Source organism: Trematomus bernacchii, unplaced genomic scaffold (genome assembly GCF_902827165.1).
Source record: "Trematomus bernacchii unplaced genomic scaffold, fTreBer1.1, whole genome shotgun sequence".
NCBI lineage: Eukaryota > Metazoa > Chordata > Actinopteri > Perciformes > Nototheniidae > Trematomus > Trematomus bernacchii.
The window spans coordinates 1,549,106-1,561,420 of record NW_022987735.1 but is presented as its reverse complement, the minus strand read 5'-3'; the positions used below and the strand labels follow the sequence as shown (position 1 = coordinate 1,561,420).

The window sequence follows — 12,315 nt, the reverse complement described above, 5'->3', positions numbered from 1 at the left end:
CTGCCCTCTGGTGGCGACCGGTGGTAATGTGTCTAACTATGGCTGCTAAGTGAATAAAGTCAAATCAAAAGTACAACATTTTCCTTCAAAATGTAGAGTATAAAGGGTTTAAAGTAAATATAATCTAATACCCTTCATGCAAGCACAATTATTATGTATTACGTTTTCACCATGTTCTTACATTGTGTTTACTTTGTAGTTTGGTGTAGATAAACACGCATAAAAATGTATTAGAACAAAATGTAGGACTTGATTTTAAAAATAAAAAACATATTAAGTCAACTCCTCAAACATAAAAAGTCAACAGATCTCTGTTAATATGCCATTTTATTGAAGATAAAAGTAATACATAGTATTATTTTACATTTGACTTCCCCATTCCTCAATGGAACATGTCTACGTCGGCACGCTCTCATTTTACCATGAACACATTGACAAAGCGCCCTTCATCAATGTTGTGTCACATTTATTACAGCGTCTGTTGTGATTACATTAACTGTGATTGGGTGAACCGGCGTCACGTGACTGTCCTCGACAGGAGTTTCTACGACATCTGAGTAGCAGCTAAATGCGTTTTTTCACCTGTAACATTGACGTTTTTTAACTCCAGTGAGTCGAAGTTACGTAAGATGGGAGACAAGAAGAGCCCCACAAGGTAAAACTGCTGCTAGTGTCTTTAAATGAAGACTTTATCGGGCCGTTTGATGGCAGAAAGCTCGGTCAATGGATGGAGCTGCTTTACTGAAGTGCTCATGGCGGCTGGCTTCTGGTTTAGTATGGGGAAAACTGCCTGTGTGAACTGAAAGCTCCCCTTTTCTCTGTGACTGACTTGTGAGCAGAAAATAACTTTAGAGTCGTGTATTTCCTGTTTCGGTAATCTTTGTCTTTCTTTGAAAATGTGACGTTATCACAGTGTTTTTGTTTTGTTTTTGTTTGAAGGCCAAAGCGGCAACCTAAGCCCTCCGCAGACGACGGTTACTGGGACTGTAGCGTCTGCACGTTCAAGAACACCGCTGAGGCGTTCAAGTGCATGATTTGTGATGTGCGGAAGGGGACGTCCACTCGGTAAGAATAACTCTTACTGGCAGTCTGGCTGTGTATTTTTGCAACAATCCGAGCAATGCAAAACTACTTTAATGCATGATTTAAACAAAAAAAAAATACACTCAGTATCAGCTATCTAACAATTATGCATAAATCCTATCTGTATAAAGGGTTTAATGTTCAGTGTTTGTTGAAAAGGGAGATAGATAGAGGTTGATTGAACTTTATGGAAACAATATTATGTAGTTTTGGGTTATGGCCGTATGTTCTTAGCATTTTGTGGGGGATATTTTAGCAATTTTTACAACTTCTTAATGAAAACCAAAATAAACAAAGAATGCAGAGTTTCCACAATATAGTTATATTCCTTTTAGTGGGAAGACATCTATTTAAACTTTAAAATGTAGAACTTTGTGTGGGTGAAAATGCAGAAAATATAGATTTTGGATTTTGGACGTATTGTCAAAATTGACGGTTGTTGCAAAGAATTGTACTCAGGACCTCAGTATTTTACCATGATTTGTGTGCTGTTAAATTGTATTGCATTATCCTGAGATGTTATTATTATCTTGTCCACACCATTTATGTCATTCGGGGTAGGGTAGACTACTTTAAAATACCTTTCAGTGTAACACATTGCAATCAACAGCATCACAATCCCCAGCCTCCAAAATGACTCAATCAACACCTCTTTAAAAACACAACCAAACTTATAAACATTCATAAAAGTATGGTTTATTTTAGGCATGTTGAGTCACTACATTAGTTTAAGCTAGACGATCCAATGAACAGGCAGCATATTGAAACATTTACATATCCGTACATCACACATAAAATGTAAAGCCTATGGTCACACTCGCAGGAACACACAATTGTAAAGATGGTAAAATGCAGAGGAAATGTATCGCATGCCTTTTAACACTTACATTTTCATAATGTTCTTAAAACAGTTGTAAGGTGCCATTTTGCTGTTATTATTTATATTGCTCATACTGACCGTGAAGAGATTCCGTCCTTTGCTCTTCTACTTAAATACATGGGGGGCAATATCCACAGTCCTAGTTCTGTGCCGAAATGTATTCCAAGGTAATATTCTTTCAGCAGTATGAGTTAATCAAATCAAGGGGGTATCTTCAAGGTTATTGTCCTTTTTAGTGTGAAAATCCCTCTTAATATTACAATTACCTCAGCTGCAGCTCTGTTTCTCCAAACACTGTTAGAAGTAACGGAAAGCAGGTGTTTTCTACTTTTAATTAGAAAGATACACACTTGATTTGACAAATGTAGATGTAAATGGTAAGGTAGCTGAATCCACATATTAACTTCATATGAAATTGTGTATGCATTTTAACCCAGAAAGAGTGCTATGAATGTTGTCCCCCATCAATTACATCCAAATAGCATTAGCAAGGAATCTTTTCACTTTTGACTAGAAAGAATGATAACAGCAAGCAAAATATGTTTGAAAGTGTATATATGGGTACCTGATTACTGTTCAGACTTTTTTAAAAACCATTTACAGTACACTATATATTTTTTAAGTTAAAATATATATGAATGTAACCACAATGCCAATATTCTTTTTTTTGTCTCTTTCAGAAAACCACGGCCTGTTTCTCAGCTGGTCACACAGCAAGCAAATCAGCAGTTTGCATCACCCACACTCCCCAAAAAGGAGAAAAAAGAAAAATCAGAGAAAGACAAGAGTGATAAAGACCCAACACTGAAAAAGAAAAGCCATAAAAAAACGAGGTAATTTGTTTTTAAAGGAAATAGCTCATCTTAATCTGTGGTCTTTGCAACTGAGATATTTGGAATCCTCCAAAAACGTTTAAAAAAAAAATGTTGTACCTTTTTCCACACCAGGCCCCGGTTAAAAAACATCGACAGGAGCAGCGCCCAGCATCTAGAAGTCACAGTTGGAGACTTGACTGTAATAATCACAGACTTTAAGGAGAAAGCCAAACCCACGCCGACTTCAACAGGTGCTGCCTTAGCAGACCAACACAGTCAAAGTGGCTCCAGCTCTGATAACACTGAACGGGGGGTGTCCCGATGCTCTTCGCCCCACAGGGAAGCCTCACCGGTTAACGGAGAGACTCACTAACCTTCACACACCCCTTCAGCACACCCCATTCTTCTGCACTCTCAACAGCCTCGAGCAGAGATTACAATTCAACATGCACGCTTTTTCGTTAAATACTTTAAATGCAAATATGATAGCATTCACTTCTGAGGCTGTATTTTTCACTGCCATCCCACGATGGTAAAGAATTCAGGAGATGGGACGTGTGCTGTATGCTCAACTCAAAGAACTGTTGCAGCATGATGAACGGAAAAAAGGAACGGTAGCATTAAATCCTGGATGTCATTTGAACTGTGCCACGTGTTATGGTTATTCAAGTTTAAACACCTCAGTGTTACTTCAGCATCACACTGAGCTGGTAGTTGCTGCACAGAATAAATGATGCATTGTGAAAGAAAATATAAAATGTCATCTCAGAATTGTAGTTTATTTTTTAATTTTGTTATCGTAATTTGCACTTAATGGCATCCAATGTTCATGATAACATTTGTTAGCATTAATTCCTCTGTTTAATTTTCAGTAAATCATTACACTGTTGGTTACTGGCCTGATCCACTCCAGTGTATGCCATTGGATGCAATACTTTTTTTACTGTCTAATATTTGAGTTCAAATATTGAATAAGTATGCTTCTCGTTCACTTGGTAGAGTTAAGCATGATGTAATCTATAGAATGGTTTATATTGTAAAATACTGTTAAATAAAATAAGTTCTAGATACTTGTATGTTTTTATTTCAAGATATTCTCCCTGCTACAATTGTTTTTTTTAAATCATTTGTAAAACATTTGGATTTCTTTAAATGTTGCTTTACTGAAACTGAACTATTGACCTCAATAATTTGCTTTAGTGTCTCCACAATTAATGGATGGAAGTATTGAATTTGTTTTTTCAAAGATTTACCGATATGTTCCATAAAGGCGAGAAATGAAAAATCAATGGACTTGGTATTTAACTTGTGCAGGCAGTCAATTAATGAGTTGCACACACTTCACCATACTGTATGTGTGTTATAATTATCTTTCATCATGTTCTTCAAACTGTGTCTTGAGAGGAAGGCCCTTGACAGAAATTATGAAAAGCAACTCGTTTTATTTTTCACAGAATGCATATAAATAAAACCCTAAGGTATTTGAGTATTTATACCAGATACTCTATACTTTACATTAGGCTTTCAGGTTAAATGTGAACATTTATTTGACAGCCAGGCATTTTCCATATTATTTTCCTTGTGACAAAATATGTGATCACTAATAAAACATGCATTGTTATAGGTTAAACAACCTAACTGCTCCAACATTCAACTGATGTTAACAAATCAGTAGTTCAGTACTCCAATGATACTTTTACTTTTGAAGACTTAATGATACAACTGTTCTTTCATCCATAGACTGTTCAGCAATAGTCAAAACTGTCAGTCGAATTAAAACGTGCATGTCAAGCTCGCTAATATAATCCAACCCTATTTCCTTGACATGAAAATGGTCACCTAACAGAACGTTTGACAGGATTATAATTAACATTGTATATGCACCGAGCTCTAAGCATGGATGTACTAATTCCTAGTTACCTGGCTGTCTACTGTACACCTGCTGTTCGCACACTAACATAACTGACAGATGATTGATCAAACGCCAAACACGTGTACCATATGTGGGTGGGGCGGAAAACTGTAAACACCGACCGTGCTCTTCGGTTTAGCTTCTGACTTGATTTATGATTGATTAGTTAGCTGGTTGCACCTCAGATTGTAGCTAAAAATCCACAAAAATGTTCCGTTAGAGCATGCAAATTGAAACGCAAAATGCGATGCTATCTTCAAGCATTTCTCCTGTGCATGGTCTTCATTTTCTTTTCACTGGTGTATGTGTTCAACCAGCTAGCCTCCACCTTGGAGGACAGAGATGGCTGGGGCCTAAAAGAGCAGGGGATACCCGGCGGGCGCAGTCATGACGACGGCCACCTTCTCAGGAAAAGGCCAGGACTAGCAGGCCGAGACCATGAAGAAGGGCATGACAGGTAGCTTAGCTAGCTAATCACTTAGCATTAATTAAGTGCATTAGTGAGCGCATAATAGAGCTATTGGTTAGCTTTAGCTACATTTGCACTTGGAATAAAGTTAGCGTGACTATAACCGAAATAATATGGTTACAATCACAATGTTGAAACGACTTCTAAATCTGACGTTAAGTCGTAAAAACTGGTTAGCAATTTAGCCTTAGCTGGATACATTGAAAATATAGTACGCGTACTCATCATGCTATTTTATAACTACGGTCTATAGCAGCGGTATGTTTTAAAAATGTCGGTCTTGTATCTGAAATCTACCACCAGTTAGCTAGTTAGATAAGTGATTATCCTCTAACATTACTTGCAATTGCTAGCTAATTGATTGTTTGTATCCCTCATTAGCTTTTTGCTGGATTTATAGAACGGCCACCTGTTAAACAATTAACCGTAGGAGGTAGATCTAATCCTATTTTATACAGTCTATGATCTAATCCCAAAGTATGTTTGATTAATGTATCGTTAAGGAAACAAAATATCATGTTTTCATTCTGTCAGGTGTAAATCATTGTCAGTTTCTTACTGGAATCCATATTGGAGACTGCCTGCTGATGTGTGTGGAGTGAACTGCTTATTGGAATCATCTCTTAGGTATGACTGGTTTTGAGCACCTCTTTAAAAAGCTTCCATTAGATTCTTTATAATTCGTAGACTTTAACTAACAACTTTCCCCTCCTTCCTAGGTACACATTTCAGAGTAAACACTGGGCCTATTGCTGCAATCAAAATGTACCCTTGAAACTAGTAATGAGCTTGAAGTCATAAATACAAGGAGTTGAGAGATCCAACATGCTGACAACCGAGTCCCTGACTACAATTGTCCATCATAGTTGTGTATGTGGCCTTGCCATTTTATGACATATTGACAGAGATATGATTGAATATTGGCAAAGTGTTCTTTGAAATGTGTGCTAGTAGTAGTACTTAGTAATTAGTCGTTTATAAGGAGTGCTTGATGGCAACTAAAAGCACTGGCGATAGTCCTCATGTGAAGCCCTTCATTAAACAAAATGACATTTCCAATCCTACAGGGCTGAACAACAGTCAGCTGAGCCTGGTGATATCTACATTAGTTGTTCTCTCTCCTGCACCTGTCAGTGTAGCCATGCTGTTGTATGTACACGTTGGGGTTGATGATGACTGTTTTTTTTGTGTCTTGGTTCTTAGAGAGAGGTCCAGCTCTCCAGGAAAGCATCATGGTGATGAGAGAAGTCACGTGGCTGTGGTGGCCTGTGGCACCAGGTTAGAGGAGACCCTCACCATGTTGAAGTCTGCTGTTCTCTTAAGCAAAAAGCCTCTGCACTTTTACATCTTTGCTGAGGATGATCTACATGAGCCCTTCAAAAATGCTGTGAGTATCTTTTCCAAAAACAACACCAGAACTTTCATGTACTTTTGTATTCATTTTCAGGTTTTACAAAGTAATAGCAATAGCCCAGATATATCTAAATCTGTCTCAACAATGTCTTAAGCCTTTGTCTTCTGGTGTAAAGAGAAGCGCACTAAAGCATTATTGCAACCATTACTTTTTGGCATAAAAGCAAAACCCTTTTTATCAAGATAACTAGTTAAGTACATGTTTTAAATGGGAATATTTGTGGATTACAATCTTTCTTTGTGCATATCTTTTCTTAAAGCTGGACTCCTGGCCCAGGACAGCTCAGACTAAGTTTAACTTCACCATCTACCCTATCACTTTTCCTGAGAAGAATGCAAAGGAGTGGAAGAAGCTCTTCAAACCTTGTGCCTCTCAGAGACTCTTCCTGCCTGTACATCTAAGCTAATCCTTCATGCTTATAACTATTACCCATTTGTTAAATGTTTTCACAAATGTTTTTGTGGTCTGTTTTCCAGCTGATCCTGAAGGAGGTGGATTCTTTGCTCTATGTGGACACGGATATCATTTTTTTGCAGCCAGTAGAGGATATCTGGGCTCTTCTTTCTCAGTTTGATTCCAGTCACTTAGCTGCCATGGCTCCGGAGCACGAGGAGCCACGCATCGGCTGGTACAACCGTTTTGCCCGACATCCTTACTATGGCAAGACGGGCATCAACTCAGGAGTCATGCTCATGAACATGACTCGCCTCAGGGAGAAATCTTTTAAGGTAGGTGTAGATTTTTGGCTACTGTCAGCCAATGTATTGTACCAGTATTTGGAGTAATATGCTGTTTTTATCCAGTCATATTAAATCAACACTTTTAGATACAGTTATCATTGAAGGGTCTGGGGATATTTGAAATGTAGACATTGAAAAATAGAATACTAAAGGGGACTTTAGCTTCAGCTGAACAACCAAGATTGACCAGCAGAGGTCACTCTTGTTGTTCCTTTGTAAACCATCACAATAAGCATGCATTTTTACTTCTAGAATGACATGACAACAGTTCCACTGAAGTGGGAGGAAATTCTGATGCCCCTTCTCCAGAAGTATAAACTCAATATCACTTGGGGTGACCAGGATCTTCTTAACATCATCTTTCACCATAACCCAGGTTTGTGCAATTACATATAAAACATTATTTCTAATCATGAAAGTTATGTTGTTTCAGGAAACAAACAAGTCTTTACTTAAGTGTGTTGTTTTGGATATTTAAAATGAAATATACAAGTATATGTGAGGGTTTGTAATAGGTTCTAATTGGATAAACCCAGTTTATTCACAGTCCTCATCAACAAAATAAAGTTCTCCTACTTTTTACAGAAAGCCTCTATGTGTTCCCCTGCCAGTGGAACTACCGTCCAGACCACTGTATCTATGGCAGCAACTGTCAACAGGCTGATCAAGAAGGTGTCTTCATTCTCCATGGTAACAGGGGAGTTTACCATAATGATAAGCAGCCTGCATTTCGAGCCATCTATGAGGCCATCCAAAAGGTAGAGACGCCCTCTCTGAGCCCCTACAGTAAATGACACAACTTGTGGTTTCTTATTTGTTAACAATCCCCACATTTTGCAAAAGATTCTGACTTTGAGTTTTCTTCCAACTGTTAATTGGATAACAATGTAAAGTGAGGTAATGTTAGAAATCAAGGCTTTGTTTGTTCCAGGGGAAGCGATCATTTTTATAGACTTTCTTTCTGGTGCCTCTTTGTTTTTTAGAGGGCAGTTGTGAAACAAACAGACTATTTGGAAAACCATTTTCTTGTCATTAAATTATCGATAGGCACTCCAGGCCATTGCTTTGCTCTCATAGATGCTTCCGTCCACCAATGCTTAATCAATAGCCTGTTAAACATTTCCGTCCTCCTTTCTTTTCTCTCCCAAGCCAGACAAATCTGCCTCCCCCCCGCCCCCCCGCTGCTCTGCTTTGGCCATCTGGAATGGTTGCTTTACATGTTGTCAGCTAAAACACTAAAATTCATGGAGTGAAGAAACTTGTCAGCTAGCAAAACTGTGTTGCTCATTGATGGGCTATGGCACACAGAGGTAAGCTATATGAGAATTGGGACCCACAGACAATTCTCGTTAGTAGGAGGAATTCATGGGTTCTTTAATTTGATTTGTTGACAATTAGAAAAACATAGAATCACCACACTCATCCTTTTGAGTTTCAGCTTCTGGAGCTTAAAAGTCCACAGCTCATTCATCATCAATAAGCTATCGCAAGTCAGCTGAAGAGCTCTCTCACTGCTGGGCGGCTCTCCTTCGATCTGCTCAAGTTGATTTCAGCGCACCGGTCAACATGCAGGCAGTAATCGTGGGGAGTAGGGGAAGCTTCATTAGCCGGTCTCCATCCATTACCGCCACAGGCCCAACCGGGCCACTATCAGTGCGGGCAATGTTCTCAGCCATTAAGTAAACGAGCGGGCTTCATTATGGGGCATTCGGCCCTCATGCCTCCATCAGTCTCTCCGACAGCACAAACAAGCATACAGCATCCCAGACGGCACAAACCAGACTGCACCTGATTTCAGGAGGCGGAGGAGTGCTGTGTTTTGCCATAAGTAATCATAATCCACTTCCTGTATTAAGTAGATAAATGTAAGATACAGGGCTTTGTTGTATTATTATGAGAGAAGAAGGCCTAACTGAAGAGCATTTCATCCTCTGTTGTTATATTTTGAAGCTTTTATCAGTGCTTCCTGTTGTTCCAGCTCCTCAGGCCCCCTCCCACTTTGTTCCCACTCAGTCCTTTGAGGACAGCTTCCTAAAGCCTGGAGCAGGCAATTCTGGAGGAAACTCTCATTTCCATCTCACCAAGAGCTCCTTAGTCAGCCCCGCTCCCACGGCCGGCTCGCCCAGCCAGCAGAGGAGCGCGCAATAAAGGGCACAGCCATTACGCAGCCAAGCCCACAGAAGAGTTGTAAACATTTTAGTGCTGATGCTAGTTTGAGACATCATGATGGCTGTGTGGACAACGCACCAGCAGCATCCACATAAAAATCGATAGGAGGCTGTTAATGGTGCTTTATTGCCTGCTGCAGTATATGAAAGATAATAAAGAAAGTGTGAAAGCTTGGAGTTACCTAATGCTTGGCCAAACTGGAATCAAATGAGATGCTGTAAAATAGTGATTTTCTTATTTACTAGAGCAGTAAAAGAAGGGTGTACCTCGATACAAAAAGAAACCCTGCATTCTTATTTACATTCTCTATGTGACAAAAGCCTTAGCTGCTTATATTAACTAGCTGAAGAGATGGAAGTTTTATCTTTGCTGTTCACTTGGGGACAAAAAAGCATCCAACAATGAAGCAGATCTGGAATGCTGCAGCTGTAGTAACCACCAGCAATGTTACGCCTTACTGAGCCCATTCTTACAGCGTGTGGCGATAGATATTCATCATCCAAACACACTCTGAATTGACAGTTATGAAACAAATGCAGAATGTCATTGTCTTGAAGTGACAGTGATAAATGTGGCACTTAATTTGTGTGATTTGAACACAGTTCTTATTGTCCCATCATGGCTGTTACAGCATGCAACAGTTGTAAACATAACAAATGTATTTCTGTTTGTTTTTTAAAGCATGTTTTGAGTCTTTCTTAAATCATGTGTCATGAGAGAACACATTACTCCAGTTCTAGCTGCTCTGCACTGGCTTCCTGTTTCTTTTAGGATTGATTCCTCCTAAAATATAAGGTCCTTAATGGGCAAGGTCCAAGTTACATTATGAACTCCCTTGTAAGCTACAAACCATCAAGAACACTGCGATCTTCTGCTGCTGATTTTTTACAAGTTCCAAAAAACAGCGGTAAAAAGACGTTTGGTGACGCAGCTTTCATTAACTATTCCCCAAAGCTGTGGAACCAAATACCTGTAGGCATCAGGGAAGCCAGCTTGGTGGAAGTCTTAAAAAATTATAATATATTTTAGCCTTTTAGGAAGCAAACTCCTGCTCTATGCTGCACTTACTCAATGTATTGCGATGCATTTTAACCTGTCACCTGATTGTGTGTTGAATTTGCACTATCCTCCTTTTAATGCACAATTTCATTGTTTTACCTTTAATCTAATTGTATTTTGTATATATGTCTACTCTATGCAAGTTTGATTTTATGTCTTTTACTGGTATCTGTATTCTGTGTGATATACATTTTCTGTGAAATGTCTATGTGAAGCACTTTGGACTGCACTTGTTGTATGAAAGGTGCTATACAAATAAAGATTATTATTATTATTATGATGTCAGGAGCAGGAAAAGAGCTGACGTTGAAGACACATAACAGTGGATGTATACATCTGTAATGCAATAATAAAACATGTATAGTAAGATCTGAAATTAGACATCTAATACCTGCTCATGTTTCTCTTCGTCCCAGTACCCATTTGGTGAGAACATGGAGACCTCACTGCTTCAGCCGCTGGAAGCCTCACTTCGGACCACCACAAACTCGTACTGTGGAAGAGCCAGTCACCTGTTTACAAAGAAGTTAAAACAGAGCATCCTGTCTGTTCAACAAGAAGTCACGCAGAGAAGATGAACAGGACATCACTCCAATATCATTGATATCCTCATCAGTGTCTCTGGAAGTAGAGGCTTGGATGTAAGACACTCCTGTGGAGACATTGAGCTGGATGACAAACAGACTCAGGTCAACACTGAACCATCATGCATTGCTTTTACAAACTGCACATCAAGACTGGAAATGGGTTAGGGTATTCTGTGGTACAGGTTATATTTATTTTATTCTTAAATGAAGCCAATGACGGTACATATCTGTCCAATTACAAATGCTTTCCTGCCTTGGTGGAAAATGCACTGACACTTTGGAGAAAGAACCAACAATCATTTTGTACAATTGTGTTATATCTTTGGGGAGATTGCAGCAGGTACTTTTAGTTTGAGTATTTTATCAGAGTTGTTTTAATATAAGTGCACATACAGCCTTTTGTCACTGCAGTATATCATGGATAAGGGTTGTTGTCGTTTTTGAAGGTACTTGTTAGTTACACCTGAGTCTTCCTTTTTCTTTTTTAACAAAACAAATACATGAAATACATGTATACAGATTATATTCAGTATTTATTAGTGTTGGACATCTGTGACAGGAAGCACTTTGGATGTTTAAAACCTTTACATGAGGCTATCATTTAAGATACTCTGGTATGAAAGATTGTACAATTATTATACTGTACATTGTATTAGCCATTAAGTCGCTTTGTTTTACTTTACCTATGTGAACATGTTTTACTATGACAGGTACAATGACATAGCGAGCAGTTTGTTTTCAATCAAGCCAGCGGGTCACAGACTAGCTAATAATTGCACTATTAGAAAATTGAGGATTGTATCAACACAAAATAATATGTGAATTTAACATATTACCGAAAAGCCAGCATTGATATTCAAGTGTATATAAAATGAATGGGGAATAAATATTTTATTATAAAGTATTTTCAACGTTGTTTGTGATGCATATGTCAAAAATATGGTAGCATTGGTTAAATTGGCAAAAGTTGTACCATTTTAAATTATGATAAAGCTTTAAATATGGTTTGGAATGTAATTTTGTTGCTTTAAGAGTAAATATACAGTAATTTGGGCAATACGTCCATATATTTAGTGTTTCAAAAATAAGGTAAAGTAATTCTGGTTGAATTAAATGATTTGACAGAGATTCCTTTTAGGTTACATTTTCTTATGAAGACTTTTGCACCAGCCATCATAACCACTTTA

The 12,315-nt window shown here is 38.4% G+C and overlaps 2 protein-coding genes across 4 annotated transcripts; both read left to right on the top strand.

Moving 5' to 3' along the window:
• Positions 1-499: 499 nt before the first annotated feature.
• On the top strand, positions 500-4,010 carry LOC117495002 (YY1-associated factor 2-like). Its single transcript, XM_034146058.1, has 4 exons — positions 500-655; positions 940-1,065; positions 2,644-2,796; positions 2,911-4,010. Exons 1-4 carry the CDS (start codon positions 630-632, stop codon positions 3,149-3,151), a joined length of 546 nt encoding a protein of 181 aa, XP_034001949.1. The 5' UTR covers positions 500-629; the 3' UTR covers positions 3,152-4,010.
• A 786-nt stretch (positions 4,011-4,796) lies between these two features.
• On the top strand, positions 4,797-12,033 carry LOC117494990 (glucoside xylosyltransferase 1-like). 3 transcript variants are annotated; one of them, XM_034146038.1, is made up of 8 exons: positions 4,797-5,147; positions 5,694-5,786; positions 6,363-6,546; positions 6,833-6,964; positions 7,050-7,301; positions 7,566-7,689; positions 7,899-8,071; positions 10,958-12,033. In XM_034146038.1, exons 1-8 carry the CDS (start codon positions 4,933-4,935, stop codon positions 11,117-11,119), a joined length of 1,335 nt encoding a protein of 444 aa, XP_034001929.1. In that variant the 5' UTR covers positions 4,797-4,932; the 3' UTR covers positions 11,120-12,033. The 3 variants fall into 3 exon arrangements, with proteins under 3 accessions (XP_034001929.1, XP_034001930.1, XP_034001931.1); XM_034146039.1 differs by lacking the exon at positions 5,694-5,786; XM_034146040.1 differs by lacking the exon at positions 6,833-6,964.
• Positions 12,034-12,315: the final 282 nt, after the last annotated feature.

Coding starts and splice junctions, on each gene's coding strand:
- LOC117495002 (XM_034146058.1), top strand. CDS start 630: ATGGGAGACAAGAAGAGCCCCACAAG. Junction 656..939: donor GACAAGAAGAGCCCCACAAG/GTAAAACTGCTG, acceptor TTTTGTTTGAAG/GCCAAAGCGGCAACCTAAGC. Junction 1,066..2,643: donor CGGAAGGGGACGTCCACTCG/GTAAGAATAACT, acceptor TGTCTCTTTCAG/AAAACCACGGCCTGTTTCTC.
- LOC117494990 (XM_034146038.1), top strand. CDS start 4,933: ATGCGATGCTATCTTCAAGCATTTCTCCTGTGCATGGTCTTCATTTTC. Junction 5,787..6,362: donor TTATTGGAATCATCTCTTAG/GTATGACTGGTT, acceptor CTTGGTTCTTAG/AGAGAGGTCCAGCTCTCCAG. Junction 7,302..7,565: donor TCAGGGAGAAATCTTTTAAG/GTAGGTGTAGAT, acceptor TTTTACTTCTAG/AATGACATGACAACAGTTCC.